Source organism: Cydia fagiglandana, chromosome 13 (assembly GCF_963556715.1).
Source record: "Cydia fagiglandana chromosome 13, ilCydFagi1.1, whole genome shotgun sequence".
Lineage (NCBI taxonomy): Eukaryota > Metazoa > Arthropoda > Insecta > Lepidoptera > Tortricidae > Cydia > Cydia fagiglandana.
The window spans coordinates 14,402,121-14,415,219 of record NC_085944.1 but is presented as its reverse complement, the minus strand read 5'-3'; the positions used below and the strand labels follow the sequence as shown (position 1 = coordinate 14,415,219).

Genomic DNA, 13,099 nt, shown 5'->3' with positions numbered 1-13,099 from the left:
TACTCTGCAGCGGCGCCACCATAATGAATACCAATGAATTATATGGTGAAATGATGTACCTAAAAGGTACATCATGTACATATAATGTTTATGGCTGTACCTGTGATAGGAAACGAAATAATCGGCATTGAAAGTGGCGCCGCTGGGGAGCATACTCCCCAGCGGCGCCACACAGTACTCATAGATAGAAATGGTATTAGCTATTGTTTTCTTATGTAAATTGATGTACTAATGCTGTTTATTACGTACCTATTGAAAAAAAGAATTATTTTGCATTGATTAGTGATTTTATTTACATTTTAATTCCGCATTCCGCCTAAACGGTATGAGTTGTAAGAGAGGCGCGCGGGTGAGCGAGATGGAGATAGAAATTCTTCCCGCGGGACCGCGCTCCCGCGGCCCGCTCCTGTTTTCAATAATAAATATTTTTGTTTTTGCTTTCGTTATGTTTCTGTGTCTGTACTTCTGTTTCAAAAGGAAAATTAGATACCTATATTAAGTACGTTGCATTTTTTATGTTTAAAAGTATACACCGTGTTTTCATTGTATTCCGTTAACTTCGGGGTATGGTTAAGAGAACTAAATGGCATAGTTAATTAAAAAAAAATTTTTGTTTTTTTTTATAAAAATAATTTAGTGTAAAAATTAATTAATTAAATGTATCAACAGAAAAATTAGATATATTAAGCACGTTGCATTTTTAATGTTTAAAAGTATATTATTAATAGTTATTGGTTTTACAAGGGGGCAAAGTTGTTGTTTAACCGCTCGTGCTGATTTCGATACCCGAGCAAGCGTAAGATCCCAAAATAGAACCACGAGCGTAGCGAGTAGTTCGAAAAATGGAATCTTGAGCGTTGCGAGGATTTCAAAGCACGAGGGTTAAACAAAATTTGCCCCCGAGTGAAACACGATATTTTTCACCACACCAACCCGTACCCGTAGCAAATATTAAACGTAAAATATTAAACGAAATCAAATCCAAATGGATGTTATTAGATATTTATCATACAAAATCATCATTTAAAAGTCAATTCTACCAGCAAACATAAGAAAACAAGTCAAGATATGCAGTTGATTACTTTGCCTCATAAGTGAATAACTGATAGAAATTATTAAGTGCCAGTCGGTTTTGTGCAAAGTAAGTCTGTTCTAAGATGGTGTGGTGAAAATATTTAATAACATTCATTAACAACACAAATGATTTTGTTTGATATTTTACACTTAATATTTTCTTGGGTTTGTTTGGTGAAAAATTTTTTTCACACCACCTATTCGGAAAAGAGCTTTTTCTTCCCTGTTAGGAAGGATCAAACTGGTATTTTTCCTCCCTGCAAGGAGGGATCAAAGTAACAGTTTTCTGTTCTAACACACTATTTTTACATTATTAGCCTAAATAATCTGATTAAGCATCGGATTGTCAACACTAAGAATTTTTATTTTCCTCATTTTATGTGAAAAGCAGTATTGTCACATGTCACTATATGTGCGTGACACACGGTATCAAAATTATTTTGTCTTGGGCGTTAATACTTGAATCCTTCATCACGCTCAGGATTCTACTTTAGAAGGTTTGTGTGATGAGCACTTGAGCACTGATATTTTTTTCTGAGTCATGTATGTTTTCTGAACTTTCTCAACTTTGCCCCCTTGTAAAACAAATAACTATTAATTATACACCGTGTTTTTTTATTTCCGATAATTTCAAGGGTGCATTCCTGAATTTCCTGAGCTTAAACTTTCTCAGACACCGATGTTCTAATTAACTCCATTTCGGAGATAATCAATTTTTTTTTCTATAAGGCCTCTACAAGCATGTATATTTGCTTCAGGGCCGGTTTACATATTGATTAGTGTTTAGAATGAGTTCATACATTTGCTACTAAACTTAAGTACAATCTCGGATGATCGATGTTCGAAATGACATTGATATGTCACAGATTTCAATTTTTTGGTTGAGTTAAATGTAATGCTCCTGTTACAACAACGCTATATGCTACATTTAATTACTTAATTTTTACACTTAATTTTTTTTATTAAAAAAAAAACAATATATATTTTTAATTAACTATGCCATTTAGTTCTCTTAAACGTACTCAACCATACCCCGAAGTTAACGGAATTCAATAAAAACACGGTGTATACTTTTAAACATAAAAAATACAACGTACTTAATATATCTAATTTTCCTTTTGATACAGAAGTACAGACACAGAAACATAACGAAAGCAAAAATAAATAGTACATTATTGTCGTGGCTCGGAAGTAGCTACTTGCAGGCTGAGGATTCGTTTTAAACGGACGACCTTGGGAGTCCGTTTAATTGAATCCGAAGCCGGCAAGTAGCCTTCCAGCCGAGTCATATATAGTGCTTTTCTCAAAAATGGTGCAAGAAATATAAATATTATAGAAATATTTTACAAAACCAACGTTCTTACCTATATATTTACACAGAAAAAAGCCCTTGCCGCCTTTTTATTTTTTTAATAATAAAAATAGAAGTGTATTTTTCTGCCGAAAATACGCCAACCCATTTGAGACAGCTAAATAGTCGCGGTACTAATCATCTGCTTAGCTGTTTAATGGGCCTGTGCCTTCATTTGATATGGTCATTTCAACTTTTAAAAAGTTTGGAACTCGACAAATAATGGAATTTGTATGCAAAATTGCAGTCCCAAAATCGAGACTGCAATGTTTTTCACTTTTTTTTTGACTGACTATAAACTACGCGCTTCGCGATCTATTTTTTAGACAGCAAAGTCGACTTTGCCGTCCATTTTTGAGAAAAATATTTATTATTGAAAACAGGAGCGGGGCCGCGCGGCCGGGCCGCGGGAGCGCGGTCCCGCGGGAAGAATTTCTATCTCCATCTCGCTCACCCGCGCGCCTCTCTTACAACTCATACCGTTTAGGCGGAATGCGGAATTAAAATGTAAATAAAATCACTAATCAATGCAAAATAATTCTTTTTTTCAATAGGTACGTAATAAACAGCATTAGTACATCAATTTACATAAGAAAACAATAGCTAATACCATTTCTATCTATGAGTACTGTGTGGCGCCGCTGGGGAGTATGCTCCCCAGCGGCGCCACTTTCAATGCCGATTATTTCGTTTCCTATCACAGGTACAGTCATACACATTATATGTACATGATGTACCTTTTAGGTACATCATTTCACCATATAATTCATTGGTATTCATTATGGTGGCGCCGCTGCAGAGTAGCACACGTTTATTTACTTTATTTTAATAGGTAAGTAGGTATAGTTTACGAGACTAGACTTAGCATAAGTAACATTTGTAGGTCTTCAGCTTTTTAAGAAAATAAATATTTTTAGAACCACATTTAGTTTTCATCGTTTTATTAAAAAAAAAGGTTAAAAAAGAGAAGCTGTCTAGATATCTTTTAACTCTTTACCCTTTAAAGTTACCTAAATAAATTAGAACTGCACCGGAAATGGTCCATGCCTACCTCAAATTAAAATTACTCTTCCTTCATTCGGTCCCACCATACAAAGTTTCTTATTTTTAATTTGAACCATGTTGTAAAGTAGATATTAGGGTGACTTTCGTTTGTTTTATAAAAAAATGAAACAGGAAATGCTATTTTATCCCGTTTTTGAAATTCAAACAGAGTGTACAATGTAATGCACATTGGGCTTACGAGGACAGAGAATAATCGATACTATTATTAATTTTAATATTATAAATGCGAAAGTGTGTCCGTCTGTTTTTACCTCACGCACCGATTTAGTTAAAATTTGGCATAGAGATATTTTGAGTCACGGGGAAGGACATAGGAGAGTTTTTATGTCGGGAATCATCCCTAAAGAGAGTGAAAAGGGGGAGTGGAATTGAGAGTTGATGAATGCCTGATCACTGATTGAAACTTATGCTCAAATTGAACGATTGCTATTACACTTTATTCAGGCGCTATGCTTACACTAGCTGGTGCAGAGATGGGCATTAATCGATTAACTTTTTAATCGACTAATCAATCGATTAAAAAAGTTAATCGTCAAAATTAATCGGCGATTAATTTAATCGCGATTAATTTAGTCGACCTAACATACGACTGAAATTGAATTAATCTTAATATTAATCGATTAAAATTCTCGATTAACTCTCGATTGAAAGTAAACAGGTGGTCATTTTTGTATGTAACTAAAAATCAAAACTTCTTGCGTACACATTAAAAACCATTCCAGTGTTATAAATGTGCTTCAATAATATAAGATGGTTACATTGGTTACTATAATAATGCGGATAACTTAGCGCGGCATCTCTATAGTTCGTTTTTTTAGCATTAGAAAGAACTTGCAAGAAGGTAAGCGATCTTGACATGTCTTTTAATTGAAAAACGCTTTTTAAAAATCAGTAACTATTACTTACGAAAGCAGAAGAATATAGATGATCGTATTAGATTCATAATTGTTTCATATTTGCCGTAACTTATTTTTAAAATGTGTTTTTCAATTAAAAGACACATCAAGATTGTTTACCTAATTTCTAATGCTAAAAAAACGAACTATAGGTAAGGGTTTAGGGCTTGTAGCGCAGGTATAAAAATTAGAAAGAGAACGACGTATGTGTATGAAAGAGCAAACACATTACTTACCTCTTATCAGTTGTTTTCTATAAGGTTTCAACTTGTCAATGCAGTAATTACTTACTACTTACATCGAACGCTACACTTACACTCCAAACCTTTTGCGACACGGATTTAAATTTTGTGAAAATGAGTGCCATCAGACGAAATGTCGAAAACCTTGGAAAAACCCAGAAGTTGATGATTTTTAGTACGTGATTTTGGGCACATTTTTCGGGGTTTGTAATAATTTTATATTTCAAGAATTTATCATAGGAATATCACAAATAGTATACCTTTCTGATGGCAGTAAGATTTTTCCTATATCTCTTACTAGTATGTAATTATATATTTACATAAAATATGATTTAGCCTATGCAACTTCCAACACTGATTTCGCAGTAAAAATCGATCAGAATCAGGAAACAATTATGTGATACATATATTAATTTCCGGCAAAAAGACAAAATCATGCATTTAAGGGTTAAACACCTGGGTAAGTTGAGAAACTAATAACACGTGGCATATAATACAGTGACATAAAATACTAAGCATACGTACTCTTTGTCGGTTTGTTTTATTGTTTACACAGGACTAGAAATTGCAAAATAGATAACAATCCGTTTATCCATAATTTGCCATTGTTATACGACCTTAAGAACTGTCAACATAACCCGAGATAAGAACAACCTTTAACAAAAAAAAAATGCCTACAGAGCTTAAAATGCCATTATTATATCTTCGTCAGCCGGTCTATATAATTCGCACAATAGTAAGTACCTTTCGAAGGCAAATGCACGTGTTTGTTTAAAAAAATGATAATTTTGCGTTAGGTATGCCTATAGCGATTTCAGTATTTTATTGATAACAAGATGGGACTAACTCTAAAACATCCCTTTTCAAACAAAAACAAAATTCGAAGACGGTCGAAATTAATAGTCTCCAAGTGAACATACATAAAAATTCATCTGTTACTTATATTATTTATAAATGTTTCAGACGAATTAGGCACCTCGTTCTTTTTTTAAAGTCGGTTAAAAAGACCATATGTATTGCTAAAATTAATCGAGAGAAAATTAATCGAACTAATTAATCGATTAAAAAAATTAATCGCCGGTAATTAGTCGACGATTAATTTAATCGTGACAATATTAGTCGGAGCTTTTCGACTAAAATTAATTAATCGTCACTTTTAATCGTTGCTCGCGATTAAGTCGGTTAATTTTAATCGTTAATCGTTAGTCGATTACATTTTGCCCAACTCTGCTGGTGTTACTGATTCCACGCAGACGAAGCCGTGGACAAAAGCTAGTTTATTATATTTGGAACCTACCTAAATCAAACAAAACGACTCCGGCAGGAAAATACCCGTCAGCTTGTCAACATTAACAGAAGTAGTATTATACCTACTTACGTGTTTTAAATTAAATAACTACCATTTCAGTTTGAATCTTCTTGCCTACCCAGGAAGGTTGTTAACTGTACAAATAGTTTTGTACTTAAACAAGTTATTCTTTAGTTAGTTGTTTTCATACACATGACCCACCTGCCTATTTGCGATGATTAAAATTAATCATTAAGAACCTGAAATCTCCATTTTAGTATGTTAAAAATCAAGAATCTAATGAACGATGACAGGTAATAACTAAATGCGTGAGTGTAAGTTTCTACGAGTGTGTACCTACGTTTTCTCTATCTCCAAAGCGTTGACCTCATTATGCGATGACGTCACCTAACGGAACTGAGTCAACCGAGTTTTATCATATCGTGAAACTGAGGTTTTAGATAAAAAGGTTACTAAATAAAACAATAAATTTGTACCAAGACTTTATTGTTCAATACCATTAATTACCCACAAGTACCTAATTCTAAAACAGGTTACAATTAAAATTCAAGTATGTCAACAGGGTCGCAGTCGGTTCTTTACCTTTTAAAGGAGTTTCAATGCAAGTCAGCGTACCGAATTAAGGTCAGGAGACGTATATGTGCAATCGACTGCAGTGGATGAATCACTACACATGCGTTGCCAACTGTTTCAGTCAAAATAACATGACTTGCTCAATTTTAGCGTGGGCGAAAGTGAAGCAAACAACGATGGGTGAACACCTTTTTATTTATTCTCAATAAAACAGAATATAATTTTCACTAGCTTAAGTTAAAATGGGAATAAATCAAAGTGATTAGTATTTCATCTTTCTTGCTGCATAAACATATACATAAATATATTGTATTCAGTATTTAACTTCGGAACAAAAGTGAAATTTAGTCTGAAAATAGTTTCCATATAATCTGAACTGAAAAAATTATGGTTAGTTTTGATATTTATATTTTTTAATGCTACAACAATTTTACAGAAGTCTATGAAAGTTTCTTGGCTTTCTGGTAGAGAGTATCAACAACCTTACTCATATGATGGATGGTTTCCAGAACAGTCTCATAGGTTTTCTCGAGGGGGGACTCGTCGAAGACTATCAGGACACCTTCTCCTTGGTCTAGGATGCCATTCAGCTTCTTATCCAGGATCATTTGGGACAATTTCTTCTCTACTTGTACAACGGGGAGACGGATGGAGCGGGCTACATGTTCAACTTGGACGCGCATGTAGGGCTCCACTATACGGCATAAGTTCTGTTCCAACATAGTATCGTAAAGGGCACCAAGGTGAGCTCTCACTACTGCATCTTCTTCAAGTTCCGGCTTGTATGTTTTTAGTGCAGCTTGGAAATCAGCTAAGGATCTCTTGTGAGAAGCTGTCGCTACTGCTCTCATTGCTTCTAACTCTTTCCCGGCATATTTAAGGGCCGCTTTGCTGCCACAGATAACAGCAACTTCTTCAGCCTGGCTCAACATAATTTTTGACAACAACATGTATTTTAGTCCCGTGAGTGCTTTGGGACTGTCGGCACCATCATATCCTTCAAAAGCTTCATAAAAATATGAATATGCGGTTTTGAAGTCCCGTTCGTCAGCAGCATGCAAGATGCCAGACTGCAGGTCGAGCGCGGCCTGCATCTTCGGGGGGCAGTAGATCGCGTTGGCAGTGGTCCTAGCTGACGTTAGGGAGGCGCGCGCTTTCGGTAGATTACTGAGGGCATGGTAGGTTTTGCTCTCGAAAAGGAGCACTTCCACTAGTAAATTTTTGTCGTCGAGCTTTTTGAGCTCACGCAGCAGCGCGGTGGCGAGGTCCAGCGCCTCCGTGTACATGCCCGTGTCGTAGTATAGCGCGATCAGCCGCGCCTCCAGCGACTGCCGCAGAAACGTGCGCCGTTCCTCTTTCGCCCATTCTATACACTCTTTACATAACTGGACTTCTATGCCGATACCGGCCTCCAAATCCAGGAAGAAGTCGACCAACGCACGCACTAGTTTCGCCGCTTTCGCCTTGCTTATCAGGCTGAGAAACGGCCGGGTGGCTTTGATCAGTTCGGCTAACTCCTTGGCCTTGCCCTCCTTTTTGTACTTCTCGCCGAGGTTCAGGATGCCCTGCTCCTTGGCCCTTATGTTTTCTTCATCATCTTCAGGCAATTCTCCAGTACTGACCATCTTGTCGGTCATGCGGACGTCCTCCTCTCTGGTTGTTGACGACGACACACGCGAACGCTCAAATAACATCGCGCCAGCCATGATGAGGATATTTATACGCTTAAACTAAAAAAATCCTTCAAGTAAACAGTGAATTCCAGTAACACAGCACGATCTTTCCTTTGTATAATTTTTGTTATATTCGCAAAGTCATCGACGACCTCTCTTTTCTTTTTTTTTTCGTAAGAAGTCGTAGACGCTGGCTGGGTTGCCAGTCGAATTCTACAAAACTACTAAATTTTGTCTATGTTTACAATTTTCATCAAAGCAATAAAAATTAAAAAAAAAAACTACAACTACATTCTCCTATAGTTGGTCAAGCAAAGCTTGTCAGTAGAATAAGGCGGCAAATTTAAAAAATGTAGGCACGAAGGGTTATCGTCCCATAGAAAATAAGATTTTCGCGCCTTTTTCTATTGACAAGATTTGCTTGACCAACTATAGTTTTTAATCACAATGATAAATATTTTTTATCGATTGCTATACTGTGTTTACTGAAGTATTATTAGAACTGGTTGTCAATAAAATGTTGTTTAAAAACGAATATTCTGACACTGATTTGCGTCAAATTTTTGTTAATTTATGAATGCCAATGTATTGGTTCCTATTGGGCTATTGCTTTGTTATGATTTAATGAAAATCCTGCATTATTGAGAAGCTTTCAATAACTTTTCATAATGACTTCGCAAACCAAAGTAAGTAACTAATACAGCTAGTGTACGTACCTCCATAGGTACGTAAATACCTATAGGTAAAAAGTACCTATTTCTAATATATATTTGTAACACGCAAGAATTATTTGCGATATTCAGATTATCACTATCACCACATCTTATTAAAACTGTACACCTTATTAAAAGTAGATACCCCGCGTCTGTCTGTTTATTCGCGATAAACTCAAAAACTGCTGAACGGATTTTCATGCGGTTTCAACCTATCAAAAGAGTGATTCTTGAGGAAGGTTTAGGTGTATAATTTGTTCACACGTGCGAAGCCGGGACGGGTCTCTAGTTTCCAGAACGGCGCAAGCTCTAGCTGAGATATGGGAATGGCCCATGTCATGTAGGTAAATCATGTATTTCTAAAGGCCCCTTTACATATTGGGCCAACGCAGGCCAGTCCAAGGGACGCAGCCATGCGGTAGAATGAGATAACAATATCACTTGCTCCCTCTAACGCATAAATGCGTCCCCTAGACTGGCTCACGCCGGCCTATGTATGTACAGGGGCCTTTAGCTAGCCTGCTAGTGGTGATAGTAAAAGTAATGTGGATTTTTTTACTAGCCTGAGCCTAATCTGTTAACCTTTCATAAGCCGGAACTAGGAGCCGCGTTAGGCAGGTATGATGGAGCACTTAATTTAAATTAATTAGAATTGAATAAGTACATCCCGGCTTACGAGAGGTTAAAAAAGTTTTTATCCAGTACGATGTGCTACCGAAACGGCAGTACCGTAACTTTAATTAAACCGAAATGATTAATGTTTCAGCCAAAAATAATCGTATCCGGTACAGAAAATCCAGAAAGCGTTTGCATGCTGTTTGATATATGTAAAGAAGTCAAGCTCTATTATGAGAGTCCAGTTATTTTTCTTACTAAAACAGATTTTTCAGACAAAGCTTTTAACGTCATGTGTACAGTTCACACTATTCTGAATGAGGAAAGAAATGAGAAAACCAAAGGTCGGATTTTAGACTTGATTGTTGATTACCAGTTGCAATGGTTGCAATATGTGAACGCCATAGAAAACTTTGAAAAACTTGTGATTGATCGAAGTTTGCCTAAAGAAGAAGTATACCAGGCAGTAAACTACACTATGGACAGTATGACCTATCGTTTCAAGCATTTTCAAAGATTCATTGAAAAGAATCGATCTGGTTTATCTAACGAAAACCATGCTATATTAAACGCAGAACTGGAAATTGTCGAAGAAATGCATAAAGAAATTGCCAAAGTCTTGGCTGACAAGTTGAAATGTTTTCGAGGTCTTCAAAGCGGTCCCGAATTTGACATTAAACTTAAATCTGAAATCGAAGATCTGTTACAATGGTTAGATAAAATTAGCGATAACTTAGCCATTCTGCTTAGTAAATATGTAAGTTTTAACGTGCTACGTTTAAGTAGCGATTTGACAAAAACGTTACAACAAATAGTTGAAGAATTCAAAGCCGATGAGTCACCTTCAGCTAAAAAAATATTGGAAGAACTTGAAGAAAAAGGAAAAGACTTATGTTCAATGGTAAGGTCTACGGCAAGCCATGATCTTGAGATAAATACAGTTGTAGAAAAAATAGCTGTTTTAGATGACCGTATTAAACGTTTAGAAGAAGAGAATGCACTTGCAGCGCTTGAGGCACTTCGTCACAAAAAGGAATTTCTTGAAGCAAGATTAAACTCGTTAGACAATTTAAAGACTACTTTAAGGAGCCTTCACAACTTATCAGATTACATGACGGATATGCAACCAGAAGAGTTGTGCGAGTGTCCAGACTTCTTCCAAATGAGAATTTTTAACCATGCACTTCCATCTCCAGAGCGCGAGCGTTTAATCTCCCAGTTCTGCCACTTATGGGATATAGCCGTTAATGGGAAAAAGAAAAAATCAATAATATCAATTCTCAGTGTAACTGAGGAAAAAGAGGAATTTACTGATGACCTTGGTACATTTTATATAGACGAATATGGTAGAAAAATATATAAGAAGCCAGATGAACCCACCTTGTACCAATGTAATGAAAGTGAGATGTTGGTTCCTCTTTCTGATGATTCAGAACATGTCTATTTCTACGATGAATGTGGAAGACACTTCTTAGATCCTCACACTAGGCAAAAGATTTACAAAGCTCATGCAACAGCGAGTGAATACATGATGGATAGCTCTGGAGCTCTTATTAAGTTGAAAGAAATCCGCAATGACATGACGTTTTACTACGACAACTTTGGGCGTTACTATATAAACGAGGAAAACAAGCGTATTTACAGGGAAGAAGACGCTACAAGTGAATATGAAAATGACGGGTTTGGTAATCTTGTACGTATCAGAAGCCAATTAGATATTTTTGAACCTTGCCCCGGTGATGAAAATGTTACCGAAGATTTCAATTATTTGAAACGAAATGTTGGAGCGGCGTTGCGTGAATGTGTTGCAAAGACAATTGTTGCGCAACCCGCAGATCCAGTGAAATATTTGTCCACGTGCCTATTTAAATATAGAGATAATATTGAGCAACGCGAAAAGAGAGCTACAGAAAAAGAACAATTGGACATAGAAAGAGAAATACGAGCAGCCGAGGAACGCGAGGCTTTAGAGAAAGCCGCAAGAGAAGCTGCGCTCCTGATGGCGCAAGGTGGCAGTGAGGCTTCTTATGATTCGAATCTACTTACGTACCATCGTTCACACGATATTTTGTCAACAAGTTCAAAACAATAAAGCGAAAGTGAAGGTTGGTTCAAGTTCAAATAAGTTACTTATTAATACTTATTGACTCTGCTGTGAACCAATATCCCGATTGTATCTGCGCAGTATGGTTGTTTTAGAAAGAAGTTCTATTTAATTTATATTTTTAATTCCTTTGCGTTGCGTATGTAATCGTATAGTTATCCAAATTGAATAAAATAAATAATTAGTATCGTTTTCGTCTCATTCATTTTTTAACTAAACAATTATATATTAACCTCGATGTTGCCGATACTGAAAACCCTTCTCTCCTGAAAATCTGGGTGGCACCAGTTCTTCCAATCCATGCTTGGTGAGAATTGGTGCTTAGAAACCAAGCATATCTTTGGTTCAGGAAACGCTTGGATTTTTTACGTATGTCGGGTGTTCATAGTAGATATGAGCGCCGATAGGCATTTAGCCGGCGGCGGCGCGCCGGTCAAAATCGGTCGGCGGCGACGGCGAATCGGCGGCGTGGCCTTGAAACACCTTTGATTAATGAAAAAATATATCAAACCGAAATTTTAGCGAAAAAACATATTTTAGCTGTAAGAAAGTTATAAAATAAGAGCATTTTTCAATTTCAAGGATAATTTATTGAATAAACGTCATCATCATCATCATCTCAGCCATAAGACGTCCACTGCTCAACATAGGCCTCCCCCTTGGACCTCCATTCGTACCGGTTAGAAGCGACCCGCATCCAGCGTCGAAATAAACGTACTAAAATAGTTTTATATAGTATAAACACTCGCATAAACGGTATCGCGCAGCATCAAAGCCGGTCTTCTTGGTGAGGCCCTGGCCGGAAGATCTTTGCGAGGCCCTTATCGTTTGTGCTAACTAAACAGTAGCGGATTGACAGTATCATCAGGAAAACATCTTGTCGATATTCTAAAGAGCCGAAGTGAGGAAAATCAAGCTTTGTCGTTAACCAAAATCAACCCAACAAAACCGATTTATGTCTAAAGGTGAGGCTCGAGGCCGAACTCCACCTAACACCGAAGACTTGATTCCGACGCCTTCCCATGCGAGCATGCGAAGCCAGAGGCTGAGCTGCTGGTATTAAGCTTACAGCTTAGAATCGAACGCCAATTGTGAGCTTGGCTGACGGCCGAATGCCTGAAGCGCCGATTGCGGTGCGCTTCTGTGCAAGGCCGAAGACCAAGCTGCAAGAGAGCAGAGCTTAGAATTGAACTAGTGGTCCAGTGTAAGCAAGTCTGAAGGCCGATAAAGACCGAGGCCTTAATGTTAAAAACTTGAGATGCAGGCGCATTCGTGCGAGGCCAAAGGCCGTGCTGCAGTGGAGCTAAGATCGGACAAAAACCAATGACCAAACATTTTAAAAGCGAGGCCGAAAGTTGAGCTCCAAACAGAGCCGAAAACTTGGCGGTTCAGATAGCGGCATACTTCCATGCGAGCGATGCGAGGCCAAAAATTGAACTTCAAGAGAGCAAAGTTTGAAATTTGAACAATGGCCAAGTTTAAAT

At 37.1% G+C, this 13,099-nt stretch overlaps 2 protein-coding genes across 2 annotated transcripts; one reads left to right on the top strand and one right to left on the bottom strand.

Annotated features, from left to right (window-relative positions):
• Window positions 1-6,408: 6,408 nt before the first annotated feature.
• LOC134670314 (26S proteasome non-ATPase regulatory subunit 11) lies at window positions 6,409-8,375 on the bottom strand. The gene has a single exon (XM_063528067.1). It carries the CDS (start codon window positions 8,214-8,216, stop codon window positions 6,951-6,953), a length of 1,266 nt encoding a protein of 421 aa, XP_063384137.1. The 5' UTR covers window positions 8,217-8,375; the 3' UTR covers window positions 6,409-6,950.
• A 386-nt stretch (window positions 8,376-8,761) lies between these two features.
• Window positions 8,762-11,793, top strand: LOC134670313 (uncharacterized). The gene is made up of 2 exons (XM_063528066.1): window positions 8,762-8,869; window positions 9,663-11,793. The coding sequence occupies exons 1-2, from the start codon at window positions 8,852-8,854 to the stop codon at window positions 11,601-11,603; spliced, it is 1,959 nt and encodes a 652-aa protein (XP_063384136.1). The 5' UTR covers window positions 8,762-8,851; the 3' UTR covers window positions 11,604-11,793.
• The last annotated feature ends 1,306 nt before the right edge of the window (window positions 11,794-13,099 follow it).

What these genes read in the sequence shown, in the direction of transcription:
- LOC134670314 (XM_063528067.1), bottom strand. Translation starts at nt 8,216, where the DNA reads ATGGCTGGCGCGATGTTATTTGAGCGTTCGCGTGTGTCGTCGTCAACA.